This window comes from Chiloscyllium plagiosum, chromosome 11 (assembly GCF_004010195.1).
Source record: "Chiloscyllium plagiosum isolate BGI_BamShark_2017 chromosome 11, ASM401019v2, whole genome shotgun sequence".
Taxonomy (NCBI): Eukaryota; Metazoa; Chordata; class Chondrichthyes; order Orectolobiformes; family Hemiscylliidae; genus Chiloscyllium; species Chiloscyllium plagiosum.
This window is the reverse complement of record NC_057720.1, coordinates 3,765,938-3,790,621: the sequence shown is the minus strand read 5'-3', so window position 1 is coordinate 3,790,621 and position 24,684 is coordinate 3,765,938. Positions and strand designations below refer to the sequence as shown.

The 24,684-nt window shown below is 44.3% G+C and overlaps 1 protein-coding gene across 1 annotated transcript in view; it reads left to right on the top strand.

Annotated features, from left to right (window-relative positions):
• Positions 1 to 24,684, top strand: part of dnai3 (dynein axonemal intermediate chain 3) — a 120,355-nt gene that overhangs the window by 69,771 nt on the left and 25,900 nt on the right. The window contains exons 13-17 of the mRNA XM_043700114.1: positions 2,787 to 2,860; positions 13,662 to 13,809; positions 17,338 to 17,422; positions 21,308 to 21,435; positions 23,374 to 23,437. Of these exons, the coding sequence (XP_043556049.1) occupies positions 2,787 to 2,860; positions 13,662 to 13,809; positions 17,338 to 17,422; positions 21,308 to 21,435; positions 23,374 to 23,437 (499 nt within the window). The remainder of the gene's footprint in view (positions 1 to 2,786; positions 2,861 to 13,661; positions 13,810 to 17,337; positions 17,423 to 21,307; positions 21,436 to 23,373; positions 23,438 to 24,684) is intronic.

Sequence of the window (24,684 nt, the reverse complement as noted above, 5' to 3'; positions counted from 1 at the left end):
CTTCGTCTAAGGAATGGGGAATTGAAATGCTGAGCAAGATCACTCAAACAGCGAAGTGATAAATGACCAGGTAAATAATGGTAGGGGCAGTGGGTAAAAGATAAATACTGGCAAGAACCCTGGAATCTTAACTTCGTTCTTATTTGAAGCGTTCCATTGTGATCTTCCCCGTCTCTCTGAAAGAATTATTGGGCCATTAACAACTCCTCTGACTGGATTGCTCCTTCAGTGTTACACTGGGAAAGCCAGCTTTTATACACCTGTGTGATTTATATTTATTTTTAATTAATTATGTGATGAAGGCTCATGATATATTATAATTGCTTTTATTTGGAAACTTGAGTTATAAAGTGGACGGAATGGTGTATTGTGTTAAGATTGATTTGTGTCTATAGCATGTTGGTTAAGAAGGGGAGACATTGGGTTGAGCCATTTCTTGGCTAAGTGTGCATTGTGGTGAGTTTCTTGAATGATTTCTCACTGTGGGCCCTTAGCAAGTTTTCTCACCATATATTACCAATCAACAACCTTCCCCATCATTGTGATGGCTCTTAAGGTCTGATTCAATGGATATCTGGATCTCCACCATCTCTTGTGGCCCGACCAGCTTTAAAATCTCACTTGGCATCTGAATGAGCCCTGTTAGTCTGGAGTGACCCTACGGGGTTCCAGATAATTGCCCCAACATGGCAGACAGGGGTAATTGGCTCCTACAGACAGAGTGGTGCAGACATGGGATACCCTCATCCCCCTCCAGAACCAGTTGAGGAGAACATGACAGCAGGCCATGCCTGGCCTACTCTGAGGTTACCACCCGGATCAGCACAGTATCAGGGTCTGGAGGAATGACCAGCATTGTAGGAAGAAGGTCATTGTCATAGAGTCATACAGCAAAGAAACAGACCCTTCAGTTCAACTTGCCCACCTTCTCCTGTCCATATGTTGTTACGACACGGCAGTGAACCCTTCCGTTAATTAAACCAAACACCCATAAACGCTCACCTCGCCTCGCAATCTGTTAAAATATAAGTGACAGAGAACTCCCCAAATTTCACTATTTAACGAAAATAGCATCAAGTTATTATTTTAACTCTTAAAGTGAACATTAAACAAAAACTATTCACAAATCTAAGCCCCCCACTTCTCTTAATTGCTCACTATCTGCCTCCAACTCTATAACAATATGCTGTTCCAAAAAGACACTGATTAAAATTACATCAATTTAATTTCAAAACAACACAATCGTGGTCTTCTTCTGTGTCTTCATTCTTCTGGCTGATGATCTCCCTGGGCTGTCTTCTTTCTTGTTACTGTGAGTATGCTTCACATGAAAAGGTATCTTCTATAGACAGAGTTTTCTAATTCCTTTGAGAGCAAAACATTAGATGGGCAATTAGCTCTCCAGAAATTTCTCTCTCTACGGCAGTTGCTGTCTGACCAATTTTCAAAATGTCCACAATCTTAAACCCCCAACATCAGTCGTCTCCTTGGTTTGATGTTGGAAAAACAATAAATTCAAACTCAATTGGGTTTTAGTATCCTGGGACATAATTTAAACTGATCGATTTAATTTGAATTGTTGTCAAAGCAGCAACCAAAACTCAGGTATCCATTTCACAGCCAAATGTTACATATTTTCAATTTTCTAGGACACTCTGGGGCTGCCATTTAGTTATATACACAGATGCTTGGTAACCTCTCAATTCAGAACAGCATTGTCTCTCTCTTAAAGTTACAAGTACATGCCTTCAACTTCATAATAATGTACCAATGTCTTCTCTCCAATACCTCACACTCGCTCACTGTCTCTTATACTGTCTACACTTTCTACCAAGGTTCATCCTCACTATCGCCTACAACATCCTCCCTCACTCACCATCACCCACCCCAAATCCCTGATACCACTAACCCTGTGTGCCCTCTGTGCTGCCCACAGTCTCTCTTGGGGCACTCCCCCCTGCACCAATAGTAGCAGCTGTGCCACCCACCTTCATCCCTGTAATACCCACCTCTCTCTCATTCCAGGAGGAAATAATCCCCCCAATGGGGCAGAATGAGGCAAGATGGGCAGATGCCTTCCAGACATTCAGTTCCTCACCCATTATGTGGAGAAGATCCTGACTCTGACAACCCTGCGGGACTGCCTGACGGTGACAGAGCCTCTGGACAGGTCTTGGAGGATGCCCCTGCCTTACTGCTAGTGAAAGCGAACTTCCTCAACGTGACTGAGGCCTGTGGACGACAGTAGCTGCTGTGCCACTCACTTTCACTCCCTGTAATACCCAGCTTCTCTCATTCCAGCAGGAAAACAGCCCACAAAAGGGCAGACAGACTCAGGACAGGTGGTGGGCTGCCAAATGTTCAGCACCTCACTCTCTATGAGGGGAGGATCTGAGTCCTGACTGCTGAGTGGCCGACTGACCACATCGGAAATCTGGGAGAGATATCAGAAGGTGCCCTTGCCTCCCTTACTGTGCTGGGACATCCTGAATGAAGACCATCTTCCTTGACTTGACTGAGAACTGCTGATAGCTAAGACAAGCCTTCTGGCCTTATGCCTGCCTTAAATAGCAAGGAAAGGCAATGGAAGGCAGGGGTGCTGTGAGAGTCCAGGTCAGCTCAGAGTGAGTGGGCACTTTAAGAGCGAGTTAAGGAGCTCAAAATGGGCCACAAAATGCCTTTAAATTTTCTACTATATTGAAGGTGCTACATAAATGTAAGTAATTGTTGTAACACTGTATAAACTACATCACGTTGCTGATAAAAAAATGTTGTTCCTTTTCAAGATCACAAGATTGGGCGTCCCATGTACAAATTCAGAAGGGATGTGTGTCCAACTTATCACATGCTCTCCTGATTGGTAAATACTTTCATACTTAATCGTTGTACATAGTCTATTGTCCATTTGCAAGTTATCATTGCTACTTTTCTAGAAGGATCAGGGCAGCAGGTATGTGGGAACACCACCCCCTGCAAGTTCCAGGGAAGGGTTTATACTGGACCTGGTTGGGGGAAATGAGCCCTGCCAGGTGAAGTTTCAGTGGGGGAGCATTTCGGGAGTAATGACCATAATACTGTGAGCTTTAAGGTACTCATGGATAAGGATAACAGCAAGTCCTCGGGGGAAGGTGTTAAATTGGGGGAAGGCGAACTACAACAACTGGAGAATTTTGATTGGACGCACCTGTTTGAGGGTTAATCCACTTTGACCATGTGGGAGTATTTCAAATGGCAGTTGATAAGTGTTCAGTAGCAGCACATTCCTGCCAGAATGAAGGATAGATCTCGCAAGTTACATGAACCTTGGATGACCAGGAATGTTATGACCTTGGTCAGAAAGAAAAGGGAAGCATACTTAAGGTCGAGGAGGATGGGAACTGATGATGCCCTTGAAGTATATAAGAAAAGTAGGAAATAACTTAAACAAGAAATTAAAAGGGTAAAAGGGATCATGAAAAGTCATTAGCAAACAGGATTAAAGAGAATCCCAAGGCTTTTTATAAATCTATAGAAAGTAATAGGGTAGCCAGGAAAAGTGTTGACCCACTGAAGGACAAAGGAGGGAATCTATGTCTGGAGCCAGAGAGGGAGGGGAGATCCTAAAGGAATATCTTGTGTTGGTATTCACTAAAGAGAAGGAGTTGGTGGAGGATGATCTCACGGGAGGGAGTATCACGTTTCTAAGCCAAGTTGCTATTAAAAGAAAGAGGTTTTGGAGAGGGTACAGATAACGTTTACCAGGATGTTGCCTGGTCTGGGGGATTTTAGTTATGATGGAAGGTTGGATAGAATGGGTTTGTTTTCACTGGAACGCAAGAGGTTGAGGGACACCTGATAGAAGTTTATAAGATTGTGAATGATATGGATAGAGTGGAAAGTATGAGGCATTTTGTGTGTCTTAAAAAGTATTAAGGTAGAAAAGTTCCCAAGTCCTGAGGGGATCTATCCCAGAATATTGAGGGAGCAAGAGAATAAATTGCAGGAGCATTGACAGACATCTTTATATCCTCTATGGCCACAAATGAGGTTCCAGAGAATAGCTAATGTTGTCCTATTGTTTAAGAAGGGTAGCAGGGATAATCCTGGAAGTTACAGGTCTGTGAACCTCATGTCGGTGGTAGGGAAATTATTGGAAAAGATTCTCAGGGACAAGGTCTATATGCGTGTGGAAGTAAATGGACTTATTAACAATGGACAGCATGGATTTGTTCCAGGGAGGTCGTGCCTCACTAACTTGGTTGAGTTTTTTGCGAATGTGACGAAGATGATTGATGAGAGAAAAGTGGTTGATGTTGTCCACATGGACTTCAGTAAAGGCTTTGACAAGGTCCCTCATGGCAGACCAGTACAAAAGGTGAAGACACATGGTATTGGGGTGAGCTGGCAAGATGGTTACAGAACTGGCTTAGTCACAGGAGACAGAGGGTAGCAGTGAAAGGATGTTTTTCAGAATGGAAGGCTGTGACTAGTTGTGTTCCACAGGGATCAGTACTGGGACCTCTGCTGTTCATGATCTATGTTAATGGTTTGGAGGAAAACTTGGCTGGTTTACTTAATAAGTTTGTGGCCGATACAAAGATTGGTGGAGTTGTGGATAGTGAGAAGCATTGTCAGAGGATACAGCAGGATATAGATCAGTTGGAGGCATGGGCAGAAAAATGACAGATGGAGTTTAATCCAGACAAATGTGAGGTGATGAAGTTTGAAAGGTCAAGTACAGGTGGAAATTATACTGTGATTGGCAGAATTGTTATGAGTATTGAGATGCAGAGGTGCCCCACCAACCTCCACAGAAATCACATTGTCCGCCGACATTTCTGCCACCTACAAACAGACCCCACCACCAGGAATATATTTCCCTTCCCACCCCATCCGCTTTCCGCAAAGACCATTCCCTCCATCACTCCCTTGTCAGGTCCACGCCCCCAACAACCCACCCTCCCGTCCTGGCACCTTCCCCTGCCACCGCAGGAATTGCAAATCCTGTGCCCACACCTCCTCACTCATCTCCATCCAAGGCCCCAAAGGAGCCTTCCACATCCATCAAAGGTTCACCTGCACTTCCACACATGTCTTTTATTGTATCTATTGCTCCCAATACAGTCCCCTCTATATTGGTAGACTGGACGCCTTCTCGCACTGCGTTTCAGAGAACGTCTCCAGGGCACCTGCACCAATCAACCCCACTGCCCCGTGGCCGAACATTTCAACTCCCCCTCCCACTCTGCTGACATACAGATCCTGGGCTCCTCCATCGCCACTCCCTCACCACCCGACGCCTGGAGAAAGAACACCTCATTTTCCGCCTCAGGACCCTTCAACCCCAGGGCATCAATGTGGACTTCACCAGTTCCCTCACTTCCCCTCTCCCCCCACCTTACCCCAGTTCCAACCTTCCAGCTCAGCACCGCCCTCATGACCTGTCCCACCTGTCAATCTTCCTTCTCACCTATCTGCTCCACCCTCCTCTCCGACCTATCACCTTTACCCCCACCTCCATCCACCTATTATACTCTTTGCTCCCATTTATCTCTCCACCCCGGAGACTTCCAGCCTCATTCCTGATGAAGGGCTTTTGCCCAAAATGTCGATTTTCCTGCTCCTCGGATGCTGCCTGACCTGCTGTGCTTTTTCAGCAACACTCTGACCTTGACTCTAATCCCCAGCATCTGCAGTACCCACATCCTCCCATATGAGTGTGTAGGTCCATAGATCACTGAAGGTGGCAGCACAGGTAGATAAGAGAGTAAAAAAGGCTGATGACATGCTTACCTTCATTGGAAGGGGCATTGAGTATAAGGATAGATAAGTTATGCTGTAGCTTTATAGAACTTCAGTTAGGCCACACTTGGAATATGACACACATTTCTGGTTACAACACTTCCAGAAGGATGTGGATGCTTTGGAGAGGGTACAGAAAAGGTCTACCAGGATGTTGCCTAATATGGGGGATTTTTACTATGAAGGAAGCTTGGATAGATTGGGTTTGTTTTCACTGGAATGCAGAAGGTTGAAGGGCAACCTGATAGAAGTTTATAAGATTGTGAATGATATGGATAGAGTGGAAATTCATCCTGAGGAAGAAGAAACATACTGAGGGGATGACGAGGTAGCCATAGCTGACAAGGGAAGTCAGGGACAGCATAAAAGAACATTAGGAACAAAACAGTAATAAGGGAGAAAATGGGGCCCCTAAAAGATCAGTAAGACTGTCTATATGTGGACCCACAGCTGTATAGGACATTGGTTGAGCCTCTATTGGAATACAGCTGCAACATGACCTCCCAACTCCGATACTCAATGCACTGACCAATAAAGGAAAGCATACCAAACACCTTCCTCACTATCCTCTCTACCTGCAATTCCACTTCCAAGGAACTATGAACCTGCAGTCCAAGGTCTCTTTGTTCAAAAACACTCCCCAAGACCGTATCATTAAGTATATAAGTCCTGCCCTGATGTGCCTTTCCAAAATGCAGCACCTCACATTTATCTAAATTAAACTCCATCCGCCATTCCTCGGCCTATTGGCCCATCTGATCAAGGTCCTGTTATATTCTAAGGTAATCTTCTTTGCTGTCCACTACGCCTCCAATGTTGGTGTCATCTGTAAACTCATTAACTATATCTCCTCCGTTCACATCCAAATAATTTCTAGGGATTCTATTATTCTATGATATAAATGACAAAACATAGTGGACAAGCACAGATCCCTGTAGCACACTGCTGGTCACAAGCCTTCAGTTGAAAAGCAACTCTCCACCACGATCCTCTGTCTTCTACCTTCCAGCCAGTTCTGTATCCAAATGGCTGGTTCTCTCTATATTTCATGTGATCTAACCTTGCTAACCAGTCTCCCATGAGGAAGCTTGTTGAATGCCTTACTGAACATAGAACATAGAACATTACAGCGCAGTACAGGCCCTTCGGCCCTCGATTTTGTCCCGATCTGTCTTCCCAATCTGAAGTCTATCTAACTTACACTATTCTATGTACGTCCATATGCTTGTCCAATGACGACTTAAATGTACTTATTAAATGTACTTAAAGTTGGTGAATCTACTACCATTGCAGGCAAAGCATTCCATACTCTTACTACACTCTGAGTAAAGAAACTACCACTGACATCAGTCCTATATCTATCACCCCTCAATTTAAAGCTATGCCCCCTCGCGCTCACCATCACCATATTTGGAAAAAGGCTCTTCCTGTCCACCCTATCTAACCCTCTGATTATCTTATGTGTCTCTATTAAGTCACCTCTCAAGCTTCTTCTCTCTAACGAAAACAGCCTCAAGTCCCTCAGCCTTTCCTTGTAAGACCTTCCCTCCATACCAGGCAACATCCCAGTAAATCTCCTCTGCACCCTTTCCAAAGCTTCCACATCCTTCTTATAATGCGGTGACCAGAACTGTACAAAATACTCCAAGTGCAGCTGCACCAGAGTTTTGTACAGCTGCAGCATAACCTCATATCCATATAGAGTTGAAAGTGTGTTGCTGGAAAAGCACAGCAAGTCAGGCAGCATCTGAGGAGCAGGAGAATTGACGTTTCAGGCATAAGCCCTTCATCATTCCAGAGGCTGCCTGACCGGCTGTGCTTTTCCAGCACCACACTCTTGACTCTGATCTCCAGTATCTGCAGTCCTCACTTTCTTGTCCCTGAAGTCCATATAGATCATATCTACTGTTCTGCCCTCATCAAACCTCTTCGTTGTCTCTTCAAAAATTCAATCAATTTTGTGAGACATGATTTCCCAGGAACAAAGTCATATTGCCTATCCTTAATCAGTCTTTCTCGTTCCAAATACAGTACATGTAAATCCTGTTCCTAAGGATCCCTTGTACTGCATACAATTCTAGTCTCCCTCCTACAGGAAGGATGTTGTGAAACTTGAAAGGGTGCAGAAAAGATCTACAATGATGTTGCCAGGGTTGGAGGGTTTGAGCTATAGAGAGAGGCTGAATAGGCTGGGGCTGTTTTCCCTGGAGCATCGGAGGCTGAGGGCTGACCTTATAGAGGTTTATAAAATCATGAGGGACACAGATAGGGTAAATAGACAAGGTCATTTCCCAGAGTAGGGAAGTCCAAAACTAGAGGACATAAGTTTAAGATGAGAAGGGAAAGATTATAAAGGGACCTAAGGAGCAACGTTTTCATGCAGGGGGTGATGCGTGTATGGAATGAGCTGCCAGAGGAAGTGATGGAGGCTGGTATAATTGCAACATTTAAAAGGCATCCAGATGCGTATATGAATAGGTAGGTTTTAGAGGGATATGGGCCAAAGACAGGGAAATGGGATTAGATTTTTTTCAGCTATCTTGTCTGCATGGACGAGTTGAACTGAAGGGTCTGATTCTGTGCTGTACATCTCTATGACTCTTTAAAAGCAAAATAGTCCAAAAATGTGCAGGTTAGGTGAATTGGCCATGCTAAATTGCCCGGAGTGTTAGGGGCAGGGGTAAATGTAGGAGAATGGGTCTGGGTGGGGTTGCGCTTCAGTGGGTCGGTGTGGACTTGTTGGGCCGAAGGGCCTGTTTCCACACTGTAAGTAATCTAACCTAAAATAAAAAGCATACAATTTGGTGACGATTAACGGGAAGCCAGAGGATTGGGAAGCCTTTAAAAACCAGCAGAGGATGAAATGTGAGGGTAATCTAGCTAATGATAGAAAAGAAGATTGCAAGTGTTTTTAGAGATATCTAACAAGTAAGAGAGAGGCAAGAGTGAACATTGCAACACCGAAAATGAGGCTGGAGAAATACTAATAGGCAACAAAGAAATGGTAGGTACTGAATAGGCAACTTGCATCAGTTTTCACAGTGAAAGACACCAGCAGCAAACTAGACCTTCAGAAGAGTCAGGGGGCAGAAGTGACTGCAATGACCATCACTAAGGAGAAGGCGCTGGAGAGGCGGAAAGGTATGAAGATAGATAAATCACCTGGGCCAGATGGACTAAACCGCAGGGTATGAAGGAGAAAGCTAATGAGATTGTAGCACCATTGGTCGTGATCTTTTAGGAATCAATGGAGTCAGGGAGGGTCCCAGAAGACTGAAAAGTGGCTAATGTAACATTGTTGTTTCAAAATGGATGGAGACTAACAACAGATGTTACAGCCTGACCCCTGTCATTGGTAAGATTTTAGAGTCCATTATAATTCAGCATTAAGGTGGGCAAAGAAGTGGCAGTTGGAGTAAAATGTGGGAAAGTGTGAGGTTATGCATGTTGGTAAGAAGAGTAGAGACATAAACTATTTTCAAAACAGGGAAAGGCTTCAAAATTGTGAAACACACATGGTCTTGGGAGTCTGAGTTCAGGAGTCTCTTAAAGTTAACTTGCAGGTTCAGTTGGCAGCGGGAAGGCAAATACAGTATTGACGATCATTTCAAGAAGGCTAGAATACAAGAGCAGGGATGTACCGTTGAGGCTGTATAAGGCTCTGATCAGACTGCACTTGGAATACTGTGAGCAGTTTGGGCCCTGTATCTAAGGAAGGATGTGCTGGTGTTGGAGGGGGTCCAGAGGAGGTTTACAGAAATGATCCCAGGGATGAAGGACTTGTCATATGAGGAGCTGTTGAGGACTCTGGGTCAATACGTGATGAAGTTTAGAAGGATGAGGGGAATCTGTTTGACACTTACAGAATACTGAGGGACCTGAATAGAGTGGACGTGGAGAAGATGTTTCCAATAGTAAGAGAGACCAGGACCTGGGGGCACAGCCTCAGCATGAAGGGATGACCTTCAAAACTGAGATGAGGAAGAATTTCTTCAGGCAGAGAGTCTCGAAGCTGTGGAACGTGGAGAGCTGTGGAGACCAAGTCATTGACTGTGTTTACGACGGAGATAGATAGTTTCTTGACTAGTAAGGGGATTGAGGATTCGGGGAAAAGGCAGGAGAGAAACATGTCAACCATAATCGAATGGCAGACCAGATTCAGTGGGCTGAATGGCCTAATTCTATTTCAATATGTAATGGATGTATGTGATGTGAATCTCGACACAACACAATTAACACGCTTCCAGGGACAATTGCCTCAGGGCATTGCAGATGAGTTCCCTCACTGCCTCCCCCACATGGGACTGTGGCACTCTGTAAACCCAGCCAACCCTTGGAGTGAAGAGGAATGCATTCTCGTTCTGTGATATTGGAAAGTGAATCCTCCTCCTTCTGCCTCAATTTAGAGATCAGTTCACGGGTTTCCTGGTTGTTTTCCACCACGTTTTGTGCTGTGAATCAGCAGCATTTTGTTTTCTTCCTTCATTCATGGGATATGGATATTGCTGGCGGGGTCAGCATTTGCCGCCCATCCCTAATTGCCCCTGAAGAAGGTGGTGGTAAAGTATAAGTCCTGCAGTTAACCACAATTAGAAAAAAAAATTGCAGAATAGGGGCTGGAACGTTTGCACAGTGAGAATGGCTCATTGCTTATCAATGCTCCAATTCACTGGGAGGGAGGCGATGGCTTTGTGGTATTATCACTGGACTGTTGACCCAGGTAATGTTTTGGGGACCTGAGTTCATAATCCCACCATAGTGAAATTTGATTACAGTAAATATCTGGAATTAAAAGCTGGTCTCATGATGACAATGTAGATGTTATTATAATCTTAGCAGATCATATGGCAGCTCTCTTGTTAGATTGAGAGACAGCTGGTGGTGCTTTAGCCAAACTGCAAACATGTCTCAGGTGAGGGGAGAGGTTGAGAAGGAGAGTCCTTCACGGTAACCTCAGGACTTGAACCCACACTGCACTGCAACCCAACCATCCAGCCAACTGAGCGAAACTGATTCCCAATGTCCACCCAACCGTCGCTGTTTATTAATAACCCATCTGGTTCAGGAAGAAAATCTGCTATCCTTACCCAGTCTGGTCTACATTTGAGTATGGATCGACTGAAATATGGTTGATCTTAACTGCCCTCCAAAATAGCACAGCAGCTATGTGCGGCACGGTGGCTCAGTGGTTCGAACTGCTGCCTCACAGCACCAGGGTCCCAGGTTCGATTCCAGCCTCGGGTGACTGTCTGTGTGGAGTTTGCACACCCCGTGTCTGCGTGGGTTTCCTCCGGGTGCTCCAGTTTCCTCCCACAATCTAAAGATGTGCAGGTTAGGTGAACTGGCCATGGTAAATTGCCCATAGTGTTAGGTGCATTAGTCAGAGGGAAATGTGTCTGGGTGGGTTACTCTTCAGAGGGTCGGTGTGGACTGGTTGGGCTGAAGGGCCTATTTCCACACTGTAGGGATTCTAATCTAAGCTCTCTCAATTCAAAACACAGTTAAGGTAGGCCTTATCAGCAATGGCCAAATCCCATGAGTGAATTAAAAGACACTTCCATCTTTCGATTGGTTCTGATGCAAGGTGCTAACACCATTGAAGTCCACAATCTTCAGCACAATAGGGAGCAGACTCCCAGACAGGAATAAGCACACATGCTTCCTGCTCACCATACTGCAGGGTCCGCAGGATGTTTAAATCTAAACTGAGTGTGCCAACTGACTTTCAAAGCCAATGGGCTTAATTTTAATAATGAAATAATGGATTTGCAAATTCTGCTGTCTTGAGAATTCTAATGAGATAGCTGAAATCTGAGCTGTATAACTTGTATCATCGTTTGAAGAATATTAATGGTAAAGAAGGATATTCTGTTTCCACAAGTTGATATGTCAGTAACTAGGGATCACTATTTCAGGATTGTCAGCAAGAGAGTTGGCAGTGAGATCAGGAAAAACCTTTTTATTCAGAGAGTTGTTGGGATTTGGAATGTGCTGCCTGGGAGAGTGGGGGAGGAAGATTCTACAGGACATTTCAAAAAAATGGTGGCTATATATTTGAAAGCAATTCATTTGGATTTTGGTATTGCACCTTGGTAACACAACAAGGGCAGGACTTATGCACTTAATACTCGGGCCCTGGGTAGTGTTGTGGAACAGACAGGACTAGGATTTCAGGTATATAATTCTTAGAAATTTGTGTCATAAGTAGACAGGGTGGTTAAGAAAGTGTTTTGCATGCTTGCCTTTATTGCTCAGACCTTTGAATACAGGAGTTGGGACATCATGTTGAGGTTGTATAGGACATGTTTTCTGTGTTCAGTTCTGGTCACCCTCTTATAGGAAGAATATTATTAAACTGGAGAGGGTTCAGAAAAGATTCACTGGGATGTTGCCAGAAATGGAGGGTTTGAGATACAAAAGTAGACTGAATAGGCTGGGACTTTTTTCACTGGAGCATAGGAGGTTGCAGGAGTGACCTTATTGAGGTTTATACAATCACGAAGGGCATAGATAAGGTGAATGTTCAGGGTCTTTTCTCTAAGGTGGGCGAGTTCAAAACTGGGGAGCATATTTTAGGGTGAGAGGAGAAAGATTTAAAAGGAACACAAGGGGTATCGTTTTTACAGAGATTGTGAAATGAACTGCGAGAGGAAGTGGTGGATGCAGGTACAGTTACAACATTTAAAATACATTTGTATAAATACATGAATAGGAAAGGTTTGGAGGGGTATGGGCCAAGTGTAGACTGGTGGGACTAGTTTACTTTGTGAATATGGTTAGCACGGACTGGTTGGACTGAAAGGTCTATTTCCATGTTATATGACTCAATGATTCTATTGAGGGCTCGGGAGACAGGGCTGGAGAGTAGAATCAACTGGATAGCTCTTTCGGGATCTAGTTACAGAAACAATGGGATGAATGGCCTCCTTCTGTCCTGTAAAATTATATGATTCTAATTTCCCCCTCCCTTTCCCATTGGAACCCAAAGTTGTATCAGTCTCACTCTTGAAAACAATTGTTGATCAAATTCTGAAAATTCACATTTCTTCAAGTGAATAAATATTTCAGGCGTTCTCGCATCTCAGCAGACTCAGGCCTGTTTAGTATTTGGATGGGAGGCTGCCTGGGAGTACGAGATGTTGGGCAGGCCTTTGGACCCTCTTATGGCACAAGTGGTAGTGTCCTTGCACATGGACTAGGAGGTCCAAGTTAAGTCCCACATGCTCCAAAGGTGTGTAATAACATCTATGAACAGGTTGATGGAAAACTAACCAAAAATATTTTCTCATCTGAGTCCTGAAAGCACACCTCAATGCTGTAGACTATCCAGTCAGTGGAAACAGCCCAACAAGCCTCGTTGGAATGAGATCACCCCTTAGTCCTCTAAACGTTAGCAATCAGGCTTCTCAATTTGTCCTCACAAACCCTGCAGCTTAGGTCAATGTCCCACTGGCCTGACCCAGGAAGACCTTTTCTTTGGCAAGTCTGGCATTTCTTTCCCTCCCCTTGGTCTGAGTAGCTTGCTTAATGGTCATTGTGGGTCAGTCACATTGCTGAGAGTCTGGAGTCACATGTAGGGCATGAAGGCTCGTTTCCTTCCCTCAAAGGGATTGGTGAACCACGTGAGTGTTTACAAACAATTGATGATTTTCGGTCACTATCACTGAAGTTTATTTAGTTAATTCAAATTTCCAGCAACTCCTCATGTTGGGATTTGAACCCAAATTCCCCCACAGCAGTAGCTTGGATCTCTGGCATACCAGGGCAGTGACATTACCACTGCACCACTGTCCTCCCCAGCATCATCCCTCCCTCCGTCCCTCCCTCTGCAGGTCAATGTAACCACGAGGAGCAATGTTGATGCCATCCTATTTCTGCAGTTCAATTCTGTTCTGGGATATTCGAAAACCCAAAGCCACCGTCCTGACCAGACAGGAGAAACAGAAAATGGAGAAGGAACTCCAAAACCCTGAAGGAGTGCCCAACACTTTTAAACATATCGATCTCTATTGGAAACCAATGCACAAGGTAATGTCAATCTTTGTAATTTGAAAATTACGACGTCACTGGGACTGAGTTAGAGATTGGTTGATTTTTAAACAAATTTCATTGGACCTGGACCTTGCTGGGAATGACCAGTATTTGTTGTCCATCCCTAATTGCCCTTGAACTGAGTGGCTGACTTGGCCATTTTAGGAGTGATTATAGAGTTGCTCTGGAGTCACATACCTGCCAGAATTCCCTCCCTGATGGGTATTAGTGAACCAGGTGGTTTCTTACTGACAATTGAAAATGGCTGCCTTAGTGACCATAACTAAGACTAACTTTCAAATCCAGGCAATGGGCTAGTGATATTAACACTGGACTGTTGATCCAGAGACCCAGGTGATGTTCTGGGTTTGAATCCTGCCACGGTAAATGGTGGAATTTGACTTCAATAATTACCTGGAATGAAGGGTGATAATGACTATGAATCGATTGTTGGAAAATCCCATCTGATTCACTAATGCCCTTTAGGGAAGGAAACTGCCATCCTTGTCTGATGTGACTCCAGCCCCACGGCAATGTGGTTGACTCTAATCTTAGGGATGGACAATATACTCTGGCCAAATCAGTGATACCTCAGCCTGGGAATGAATAATAAAGAGAAATTTACTTATTGAATTTCAGTGCTGGCAGCTGCTGTGATGTGTTTCAAACCCAAGTCCCCAGTATCTGGAGTAATTATTGAGTGACTTCAATGCTGTGCTATAATTTCCATGTTCCTTACCATCGTAGCTGAGGGGGCAGCACTTGCATCCGTAAGTCAGGAGAAAGCAGGTTCAAGGCAACAAAATCTAGGCTTAGCGTCAGTGCCAGAGCATGGGCATCAAACTCCCTCAGAGAGGAGTCCAATCCCAGTTGAAATATCAGACAGTGGCACTCTGTGCCCAATCAAGTTGGCATGAAACATCACATGTTCGTATAAGGAAGAAGCTTGCCCTGATTACTTGGGCATTATTTATCCCCCAATCAATATCACTAGAGGAAACAAACTAGTCACAAGATGCACTGCAGAAATTCACCGAAATCCTCAGCTAAACCCACAGTCGCATTCTTCTAGGAGGACAAAGGGCAGATACATGGGAACATTGCCATCTCAAGTTTTCCTCACCATCCTGACTTGGAAATGTATCACCGTTCCTTCACTGTCGCTGGGTCAAAATTCTGGAATTCCCTCCCTCAGGGCATTGCGAGTCAACCTACGGCAGAGGCATAGGCAGCTCACCATCACCTTCTCAAGGGGCAATTAGGGATGGGCAATAATTGCCAGCCCAGCCTGCGATGCCCACGTCCAACAAGTGCATGTTTAAAAACATGATCACACTACTCTTTGATGTGATCTCGCTGTGTGCCAATTGGCTGTTTCATTTCTGACTTTACAATCATGTCTACATTTCAGAGACTACACTGAGGTTGCAGAATGAAAAGTGTTTTCTCTCCTTTTTTGGAGCTGGAGTTTTGATGGAGGCATCATATTCCTTACCCTTCCAGCTGAGAAGCCCACCACTTGTCAGCCACTGTCTAAAAGCCTGTTTTCAGGCAGCCCAAGCACACTCAGAGTGGCCCTGATTATTTCAGAGCGGGACTGTCCAGTTGCTCTGTAATCTGGCATCAGCAGGACTGAAACACAGTTACTGCCAGAACAGCCAGCAGCTCCTGAGGTGAAAGGCCAATGGAAACCAGACTTAAAGTTAAATCCAGGGATAAAGGAGAGTCCTGACCAGGAGTCCTCAGCGAGGGCAGCAGAGAAGCTGAGGGGTTAGGAGGGAACAGGAGTTAAAGGAGGTGTGTACGGTCTTGGAAATGTGAACAGGGGACTAACCCCCTCTCTCCCCAAAGGAAATATCCCTTTTGTGACCAAAAGCTGCCCGTGCAGGATGCTGGCCTTGCCATGCTCATCCCCTCCATGGGTGTCTCATTAATCATCCACTACCCTGTGTTATATGGGAGATAGACTGGGGATGGCTGGAGAGGCAATGGGCTACCTTTTACAAGCAGCTCTCCTTGCTCCAGTCCTATCTTCAAACATTTCAGAAACAGAGTTGGGAGGGGCTGTTGTAAACTCCAACCCATGGAGGGTAGATCGGAGTTTAATGTTTTATCAGCCATTAAGTGTGGTTCAGTGTGTAAATGTACCTAGGTCATTTCAGCAGTAAACCTGCAGTCCAGCCACACTTTCTCCATACTTTATGGTCGATTATTCTCACAAGTGTTCCACACTTTGATACATAATAATGCTTCTGTCACTTTATCCAAGGGGCTGTCTTACACCCTACTTGGAAAATAGCAACTCCGATGTAGCGTGTTCCCACTCACGCCTTCCTTTCTCGGAGTGAGAATACCAATTTAATTCCAAATTAGTGTCAGCTTCATCTCTCTCAGATTAAGAGTTTATTAAAATTCCTTTATGGAATGAGAGCATCACTAGCCAGGCCAACATTTACTGCCTAACCCTAATTACCCAGAAGGCAGTTGACCACATGTGGGTCTGGAGTCACATGTAGGCCAGACTAGGTAAGGATGGCAGTTTCCTTCCCTGAAGGGCATTAGTGAACCAGATCAGTTTTTACAGACACTTGGCAGGGGATGGGTTTTCCTCCTGACAATTAGCAATGGATTCCTATTCATTTTATGTCAAATTCCACCATCTGCCATGGCAGGATTTGAACCCAGGTACCCAGAACGGTCCTGGATTAACAGTCCAGCAATAATACCACTCGGCCGTCACCTCCCTTAATTTGCTGCAGGCATTACGTTGAGTCAACCTTGAAGCTGGGGCTCTAGGTGAAAATCCAATCAACAAGGATAAATTTACCTGGAGCAGTTACAACCTACTGAGTCATGTGACAAAACAGAGGAGACAGATTTAAGACAATTGGTTAAAGAACTGAAGGTAGCAAATGAGATTTTCTTTTCTTTAAAGACAGTGTCTTGTTGTGATCTAGAATGTATTGCCTGAAAGGGAGATGGAAAAATAACTTCATGTATGAATAGATTCGAGAACAGCTCCCTCCTTGCTGTTATCAGACTTTTGAATGGACCTCTTTAATGTTGATCTGTCTCTGCAGCAGTGACACTGCATCCTGCACTCTGTTCTGTTACCCTGATGAACTTGTATAGTGCAATTTGCTTGTAAAGCCAGTAAGACAACACTTATCACTGTACCTCAGTACACGTGACAGTAATAAATCAAATCAAATTAAATCCAAAACAGAATCAGAATCATTTATAGGGAAATGGTGTTAATTTTGGACAGCTGTACCTTTTGACTTGGTGCAGGTATGATGAGTTGATTGGGCTTTTCATTCTATGGTTTAATGAATAAATCTTTATCTTCCAAACCCTAAGTAGGTTTTACCATGTTCTGAGAATGGGAATGATAGAATGATAGAATCCTACTGTGTGGAAACAGGAAGGGTCACTCGACCCGAGATGTTAATTCTGATTTCTCTTCATTGATGCTACCAGACCTGCTGAGCTTTTCCAGCAATTTCTGTTTTTGTTCCTGAACAGGTGTTGTTACCTAAGATTTCAACTGCTGGAGATTACAGCCCTATGAAAATTAGCATGAAGGAGAAGTACTCTGAGAGAGTCTATGGTAAATACTGACACTTTGTAATCTCCAAGTGACATTGGTTGTTTCCTCTGAAGGGTGGCCCACCTGAGAATTTTTGAAATGACTGATCTTTCATTGGAGATCAGCGTTCCGATCCCAGCCCATGTTATTACCAGAAGATAGCAGCGTTCATGCTCAGTGCAAATGTGTAGATTAATAGAATCCCTACAGTGTGGAAGCAGACCATTCAGTTCACCTGAGTCCACATCAACCTCCTGAAGGGCATCCCACCCAGACCTAACCCCCTAACCCTGTGTTTCCCATTGATAACCCACCAAACTACACATACCTGGACATCATGGGCAATTTAACACAGCAGATCCACCTTACTTGCACTGTGGACTGCAGAAAGAAACATGAGCACCTGGAGGAAACCCACGCAGACGTGAGGAGAATGTGCAAACTGCACACAAACAGTTGCCCCAAGGCTGACATTTAGAATGGATATCTCACGAATGCTGCCATCATCCTGGTCATTCGGCAGAGGTTAGTTTGTTTCAGCTGCAATGCATTTGATTAGATTAGATTCCCTACAGTGTGGAAACAGGCCCTTCAGCCCAACAAGTCCACACCGACCCTCCGAAGAGTAACCCACCCAGACCCATTTCTCTCTGACTAATGCACCTAACATTATGGGCAATTTAGCATGGCCAATTCACCTGGCATCTTTGGACTGTGGGAGGAAACCGGAGCACCCGGAGGAAGCCCACGCAGACACGGGGTGAATGTGCAAACTCCACACAGGCAGTCTGACTTAGGCTGGAATCGAACCTGTCACCCTGGTGCTGGGAGGCAGTAGTGCTAACCACTGAGCCACTGTGCCACCCTCTTTATTCTTTATAGGGATTTCAGTGTCATTCTTTGAAGTAAATACCAATAACTGTGTAGGCTTTATAACCTATTCAATCCTGCAAACACCTATTGCATGTGGGTTTAGGTTTTTTGAAAGTTAACAAATTGCTTGGTGTCACAGAGCTTCAACATTGACAAAAGGAGGCAAGAAGCTAAAGCTTTTAGTGTTGCATTCATCAGAACGAAGAGGCAAGAAACAGCTATGAACAAAGAGTGACATCATTTATACAGCGTGAGAAGAGGGTGTTGATTAGTTGGGACATCGTTGGCGCAGAGTTGGCCAGGTAACTCTCAGTCATAATTCCCAGGCCAGGCAGGTAGATGGTGATTGGTCAGGGTGTTGAAAAAGCTGTATGGTTCCAAGACCCTATATGTACAAATTCATTTTGCCTACAATTGTGGGCGGCACGGTGGCACAGTGGTTAGCACTGCTGCCTCGCAGCGCCAGAGACCCGGGTTCAATTCCCGTCTCAGGCGACTGACTGTGTGGAGTTTGCACGTTCTCCCCGTGTCTGCGTGGGTTTCCTCCGGGTGCCGGGTCGGTGTGGACTTGTTGGGCCGAAGGGCCTGTTTCCACACTGTAAAGTAATCTAATCTAATCTAATCTAATCTAAAAAAAAACAATGTAAAAAATAGAGAAGGAATGAAGTTCAATGACTTAAAGATGCATATTGAAGATTATACACAAGTGTTTGTATTTATACATGGAGCTTCTGGGTAGGCCACATTCCCGCTCAATGATCCAACAAGTTCAAGGAGCTCATTCCTAAGTCGAGGTTAAATGTGTCAGTAAAGGAATGGGAAAGAGCGCACAGCGTAATCAGGTGACCCACAGACAAACCGGAAAAGGTGAGAATTCAGAAAGCTAGTAAAGGAAATCCTGAGCAATCCCGAGACAGAGAGAGTTCCTGAGAAAGAAATCTGAGAGAGATATCCTGAGAGAAAGAGAGAGAGAGAATCTGCAGCACAAACAGACAGATAATTTGGCATAGAGAAAATGCAAAGTGTAAATCAACAGAAATGGTTATATATTGGAGAAAATGTTGGCTGAGAGTTTTGTGAGAGTTTGTACTTTGATACTGCCTTAGGAAGACACCAGCAGCATACCAGAACTTCGAGAGAGTTAGGTGTAGAGGTGAGTGTAGTGGCCATCACCCCTGTTTAAGAAGGGAGGGGCAGAAGGCAGGAAATTATAGGCCAGTTAGCCTGACCTCAGTTGTTAGTAAGATTGTAGAGTCCATTATTAAGGATGAGATTGCAGAGCACTTGGAAGTGCATGATAAAATAAAGCTGAGTCACCAAGGCTTCATCTAGGGAGGGCATGCCTGATAAATCTGTTAGAATTCTTTGAGGAGATAATGAGCAAGTTAGACAAAGGAGAGTCAGTGGACGTGATCTATTTGGATTTCCTTTGACAAGGTGCTGCACAGGAGGCTGCTGAATAAAATAACTGTCCATGGTGTTAGAGGCATGGTACTGGCATGAATAGAGGCTTGGCTGTCTGGCAGGAGGCAAAGAGTGGGGACAAAGGGATCTTTTTCAGGATGGCAGCTGGTGACTAGTGGAGATCCGCAGGAGTCAGTGTTGGGATAACGTCTATTCACATCATACATTAATGATCTGGGTGAAGGAACTGAGGATACTGTTGCTACGTTTGCAGATGAAACATTGATAAGTGGAGGGGCAGGTAGTGTTCAGGAAGTGGGAGTCTGCAGAAGGACCTGGACAGGCTGGGAGAGTGAGCAAAGAAGTTGCAGATGGAATACAATGTAGGAAAGTGTGAGGTCATGTACTTTGGTAGGAAGAACATAAGTATAGATGGTTTTCTAAATGGGGAAAGGCTTCAGGTATCTGATGGCAAAGGGACTTGGGAGTCTTAGTTCAGGATTCTCCTCAGGTTAACATGTAGGTTCAATTGGCAGTTAGGAAGGCAAAAGCAATGTTAGCATTCATTTCAAGAGGGCAAGAATACAAGAGCAGGGATGTACTGCTGAGGCGATTAAACCTCTGGTCAGACTGCATTTGGAATATTGTGAGTAGCTTTTGGGCCCTGTATCTAAGGAAAGATGTGTTGGTGTTAGAGCGGGTTCAGAGAAGGTTTACAAGAATGATCCCAGGGATTAAGGGTTTTTCATATGAGGAACAGTTGAAGACTCTGGGTCTGTATTTGATGGAGTTTAGAAGACTGAGAGGTGTGGATAGAGTGGACAATAGTGAGAGAGACTAGAGCCTGAAGGTACAGCCTCAGAGTGAATAACTGAGAGGAGGAGGAGGAATTTCTTCAGCCAGAGGGTGAACACTCTGAGGAACTCATTGCCAAAAAGGGCTGTGGAGGCCGAGTCATTGAGTATACTTAAGACAGTTACAGATAGGTTGTTGATTAGTATCAGGTTCAAGGGTTACAGGGAGAAGACAAGTGAATGGGGTTGAGAGACACATCGAATGGTAGAGCAGACTCAGTGTACCAAATGGCCTACTTCTGTTCCTAAATCTTATGGTGTATGGTCTTAACAATTCAAGGCTTCTTATTTTGTTTCATTACCATACTAATAACAATGAGTGATGGCGTATATGTGATCTACACCACGGAAACAGGCCTATCTGATCTGATGTCTGGTCTCCACAAATGCCTCTTCCCATTCTCTCTTCACCTCAATCCATCACCATATCTTTCTAATCCTTTCTCCCCATTGGGATTATCCAGTCTCCCCTCAATATATTGACGTTATTCACCTCAACCAGTCCCTGTGGGAGTGAGTTCTCCTTTCTCCCCACCATCTGGGTGAAGATGTTTCTCCTGACCTTCCTATCAGACTAATTCATGGTCTTCTTCTATTTGTACTCCCCAAACGAATGGAAATGTTTTCTTTGTCTGATCACATGGAACATTTTCATCAAGGGCCATTTCAAGACCTTCTAACCATTCCTGATAATTGAATATTTTTCCGAACCTCAGTTTAATATTAAAATTAAGTTCAGTGAACTTTACAATGATATACTTTCCTCTTTCTACAGACAAGGCCCAAGCCAATCTGACAAAGACCAAAGGAGAGACTTCCAAATATACTGCCATGGATGTTCCCTCGAGCAGAGATCTGACATTTGTGGATGATATCAACACCTTTGTGTTCATTGGTACTGAGGTAAGTCAGGCTAACGAGAGTCCTGACGTTTATGTGTTAGGGAGAAGCAACAGGCCTGTTTATCCTTTCATAAAACACTGGGAAGAATTTTATCCTCCCTGGAGGTGACAGGAAACGCAGTGATGAAGGGAAATGAGTGAGTGGGCGGGCTCTGGTGAATCTCATTAATTCACTAATTGAGGTGAGACGGTGCTGAGTAAGACTTCCACAGGGGGCCTTCCTTTTATATTTTCTAAATAAGATATTCAGATATGTTATTCCACAACTTATGGAACAGGTAGGATTTGGGCCTGGGTCTCCTCACTCAGAGGTAGGGACACTATCACTGTGCCATAGGTACCTTCAAATGGGGACTTTCTCAATCCACCACCAGTTAATCATAAAATTATAGAATCCTTACAGTGTGGAAGGAGGCCAGTCACCCCATCGTGTCCACACCAACCCTCTGAAAAGTGTCCCACCCAGACCCAGCCCCCTGCACTATCCCGATAACCCTGCATTTCCCATGGCCAATCCACCTAACCTGCACTAAGGTGTCAACTGGTCAATTAATAGCCATTTTCAATTCATCACTTTACTGATGACCTGTCCACAGCACGCATGAAAGGTTGCGAGTTTCCTGACTGGGAAAGTATGATGACGAGATTGTCAGGTTGGGGAGGTCACTCTGGGGCCCAACTGGAGTAACTCATGCTGGGCAGGCCTGTGAAAGCCACTGTCTTACCCTTGCCTCTGGTCACTCTGAACCCCTCTCTGCATGTCCCACAAAAAATAACTTACTTCCTTGACACTGGATCCCCAAGGTGTAAACCTCAACCAATAATCTTTCAGATCCAGAAGCTGCCCACCTTTTATTGGCTAGGAGCCCCTGGCAACCTGAATTGCCAGTGGCCGAGGCCAAGAAATTCACCAAAGCTCTGCCCCACACTTTGACTGAAAAAATGGGAAATCTCCCATTTCTGTTCATTTTAAAGAATATACTTTTTTCTCATTCATTGATTGGATGTTGACCACACTGGCAAGGCCAATATTTATTGCTCATTTCTAATGGCCCTGGAGAAAGTGTGAAATAGCTTTTTGTTTAGCCCATTGCAGTCCTTGTGGTGTAGGTTACACCATAATGCTGTCAAAAAGGGCATGAAGGAACAGCAATGTAACATCAAGTCGGGATGACCTATGGCATGGAGTGAACTTGCAGAAGGTAGTGTTTCCATCCTTCTGCTGCCCTTGTCCTTCGAGATGGTCCAGGGCTCAGCTTTGGAAGATGCTCGAGAAGGAACCTTGGTGTGTTGCTGCTGTGAGCTTTGTAGATGGTACATACCACTACATGTGTATCGGAGATGAAGGGAGTGAATATCAAAGGTGGCACTAATTAAGTGGCCTACTGTGTCCTGGATGGTGCCAAGCATCATGGGTGTTGTTGGAGCTGCATCCATCCAGGCAAGTGGGGAGGATTCCATCCCACTCCTGACTTGTGCCACTGTAGATGGTGGACAGGCTTTGGGAGTCAGTTGGTAAGTTAATCACTTCAGAATTCACAGTCAGTCATGATCACATTGAATGAGGAGTTGAGTCAATGAACTGAATGGCCTATGTCAGTCATTACATATTATGATCTAATCTTTAACATGTTCTTGTAGCCACATTATTTAAGTGGCTGGTCCAGTTGAGTTTTGGTCAATGGTAATTCTAGGATGTTGATTCACTGATGGTAATACCATTGAATGTCAAGGGGCGATAGTGAGATTCTCTCTCCTGTCAGAGATGGGCATTATCTGGCACTTGTGTGGCATGAATATTACTCGTTATTTATCAGCCAAAGCCTATAAAATCAAAGTATTGCCAGTCAGGGCAAGGGTGATGGTCACACAGAATATGTAAGGTCGACCACTGGTTGTGTAGAAATATTAATGATTTGTGTTGGATCTTTCTGTCTAGGATGGAGAGGTTACTTCTGTCGACTGGCAAGTGGAAAGAGACTATGATACTGGAAAAATGACCAGTAAGTGTGTAACGCTCCAATATAATGTAAAATATTGGTGTCAAATGAGATGGTTCAGATTGAAAGATTTACAAAAAGGTGAAAGACATGAGGCAAATATGGAAGTATAAATCTGAACTAAAACTGAACACTCCTGGGATGTGAAGTGGGATTCTGTGAGTCCATCAGTGTCTGCAAAGAAGAAGGAAAACGTTAATGGTACAGTTTGGCTGGACTTTTATTCTGGATTGATACAGGAAAGAGGGACAAGGTTTAAAAAGGTTCAGATAGTCATCAATATATTTCTTAGTGTGAACTCCAGGCTGATTCTAAGAGTGGAGTCCACACCAGTCAGTCTCATAGTGACATCAAGCATGGCAAGAAAATTCCTAGATAGCGAGAACTTACATTTATATAGTGCCATTAGCATAGTGAAATGCAGGAACATTATAAAACAAATTATAATACTGGATAATAAGAGATATTAAGTCAAGGAACCAGCAGCAGCAAAAAGACTGGTATTAAGGACTGTCTGAAAGGAAGGAAGTGGGTTAGAGAAACCTGAAAGAACTGTCGATGCTGTATAAATCAGAAACAAAATCAGAAATTGCTGGAAAAGCTCAGAAGGTCTGGCAGCATCTGTGGAGAGAAATCTCAATTGAGTTAGAGGGGTGGTTTAAGCTCAATGCAGTGACTGAACATTTTCTCTGAATTTATGCTTTTACCACCTGCAGCCTGGGGGCATTATTTAATGTCACATGTATACTTTAGTATCAGAAAGATTTATGTCCCAGAGAGAAATCATACATCAGCCAATTTCTCACACACATTGAAGGAAAGCCTTAGTCGAACAAGTAAATTCAGCTGGTTTACCGTTAAAGGTGGATAAATCCCCAGGACCTGATCAGGTGTACCCGAGAACTCTGTGGGAAGCTAGAGAAGTGATTGCTGGGCCTCTTGCTGAGATATTTGTATCATCGATAGTCACAGGTGAAGTGCCGGAAGACTGGAGGTTGACAAACGTGGTGCCACTGTTTAAGAAGGGTGGTAAGGACAAGCCAGGGAACTATAGACCGGTGAGCCTGACCTCGGTGGTGGGCAAGTTGTTGGAGGGAATCCTGAGGGACAGGATGTACATGTATTTGGAAAGGCAAGGACTGATTCGGAATAGTCAACATGGCTTTGTGCGTGGGAAATCATGTCTCACAAATTTGATTGAGTTTTTTAATGAAGTAACAAAGAAGATTGATGAGGGCAGAGCAATAGAT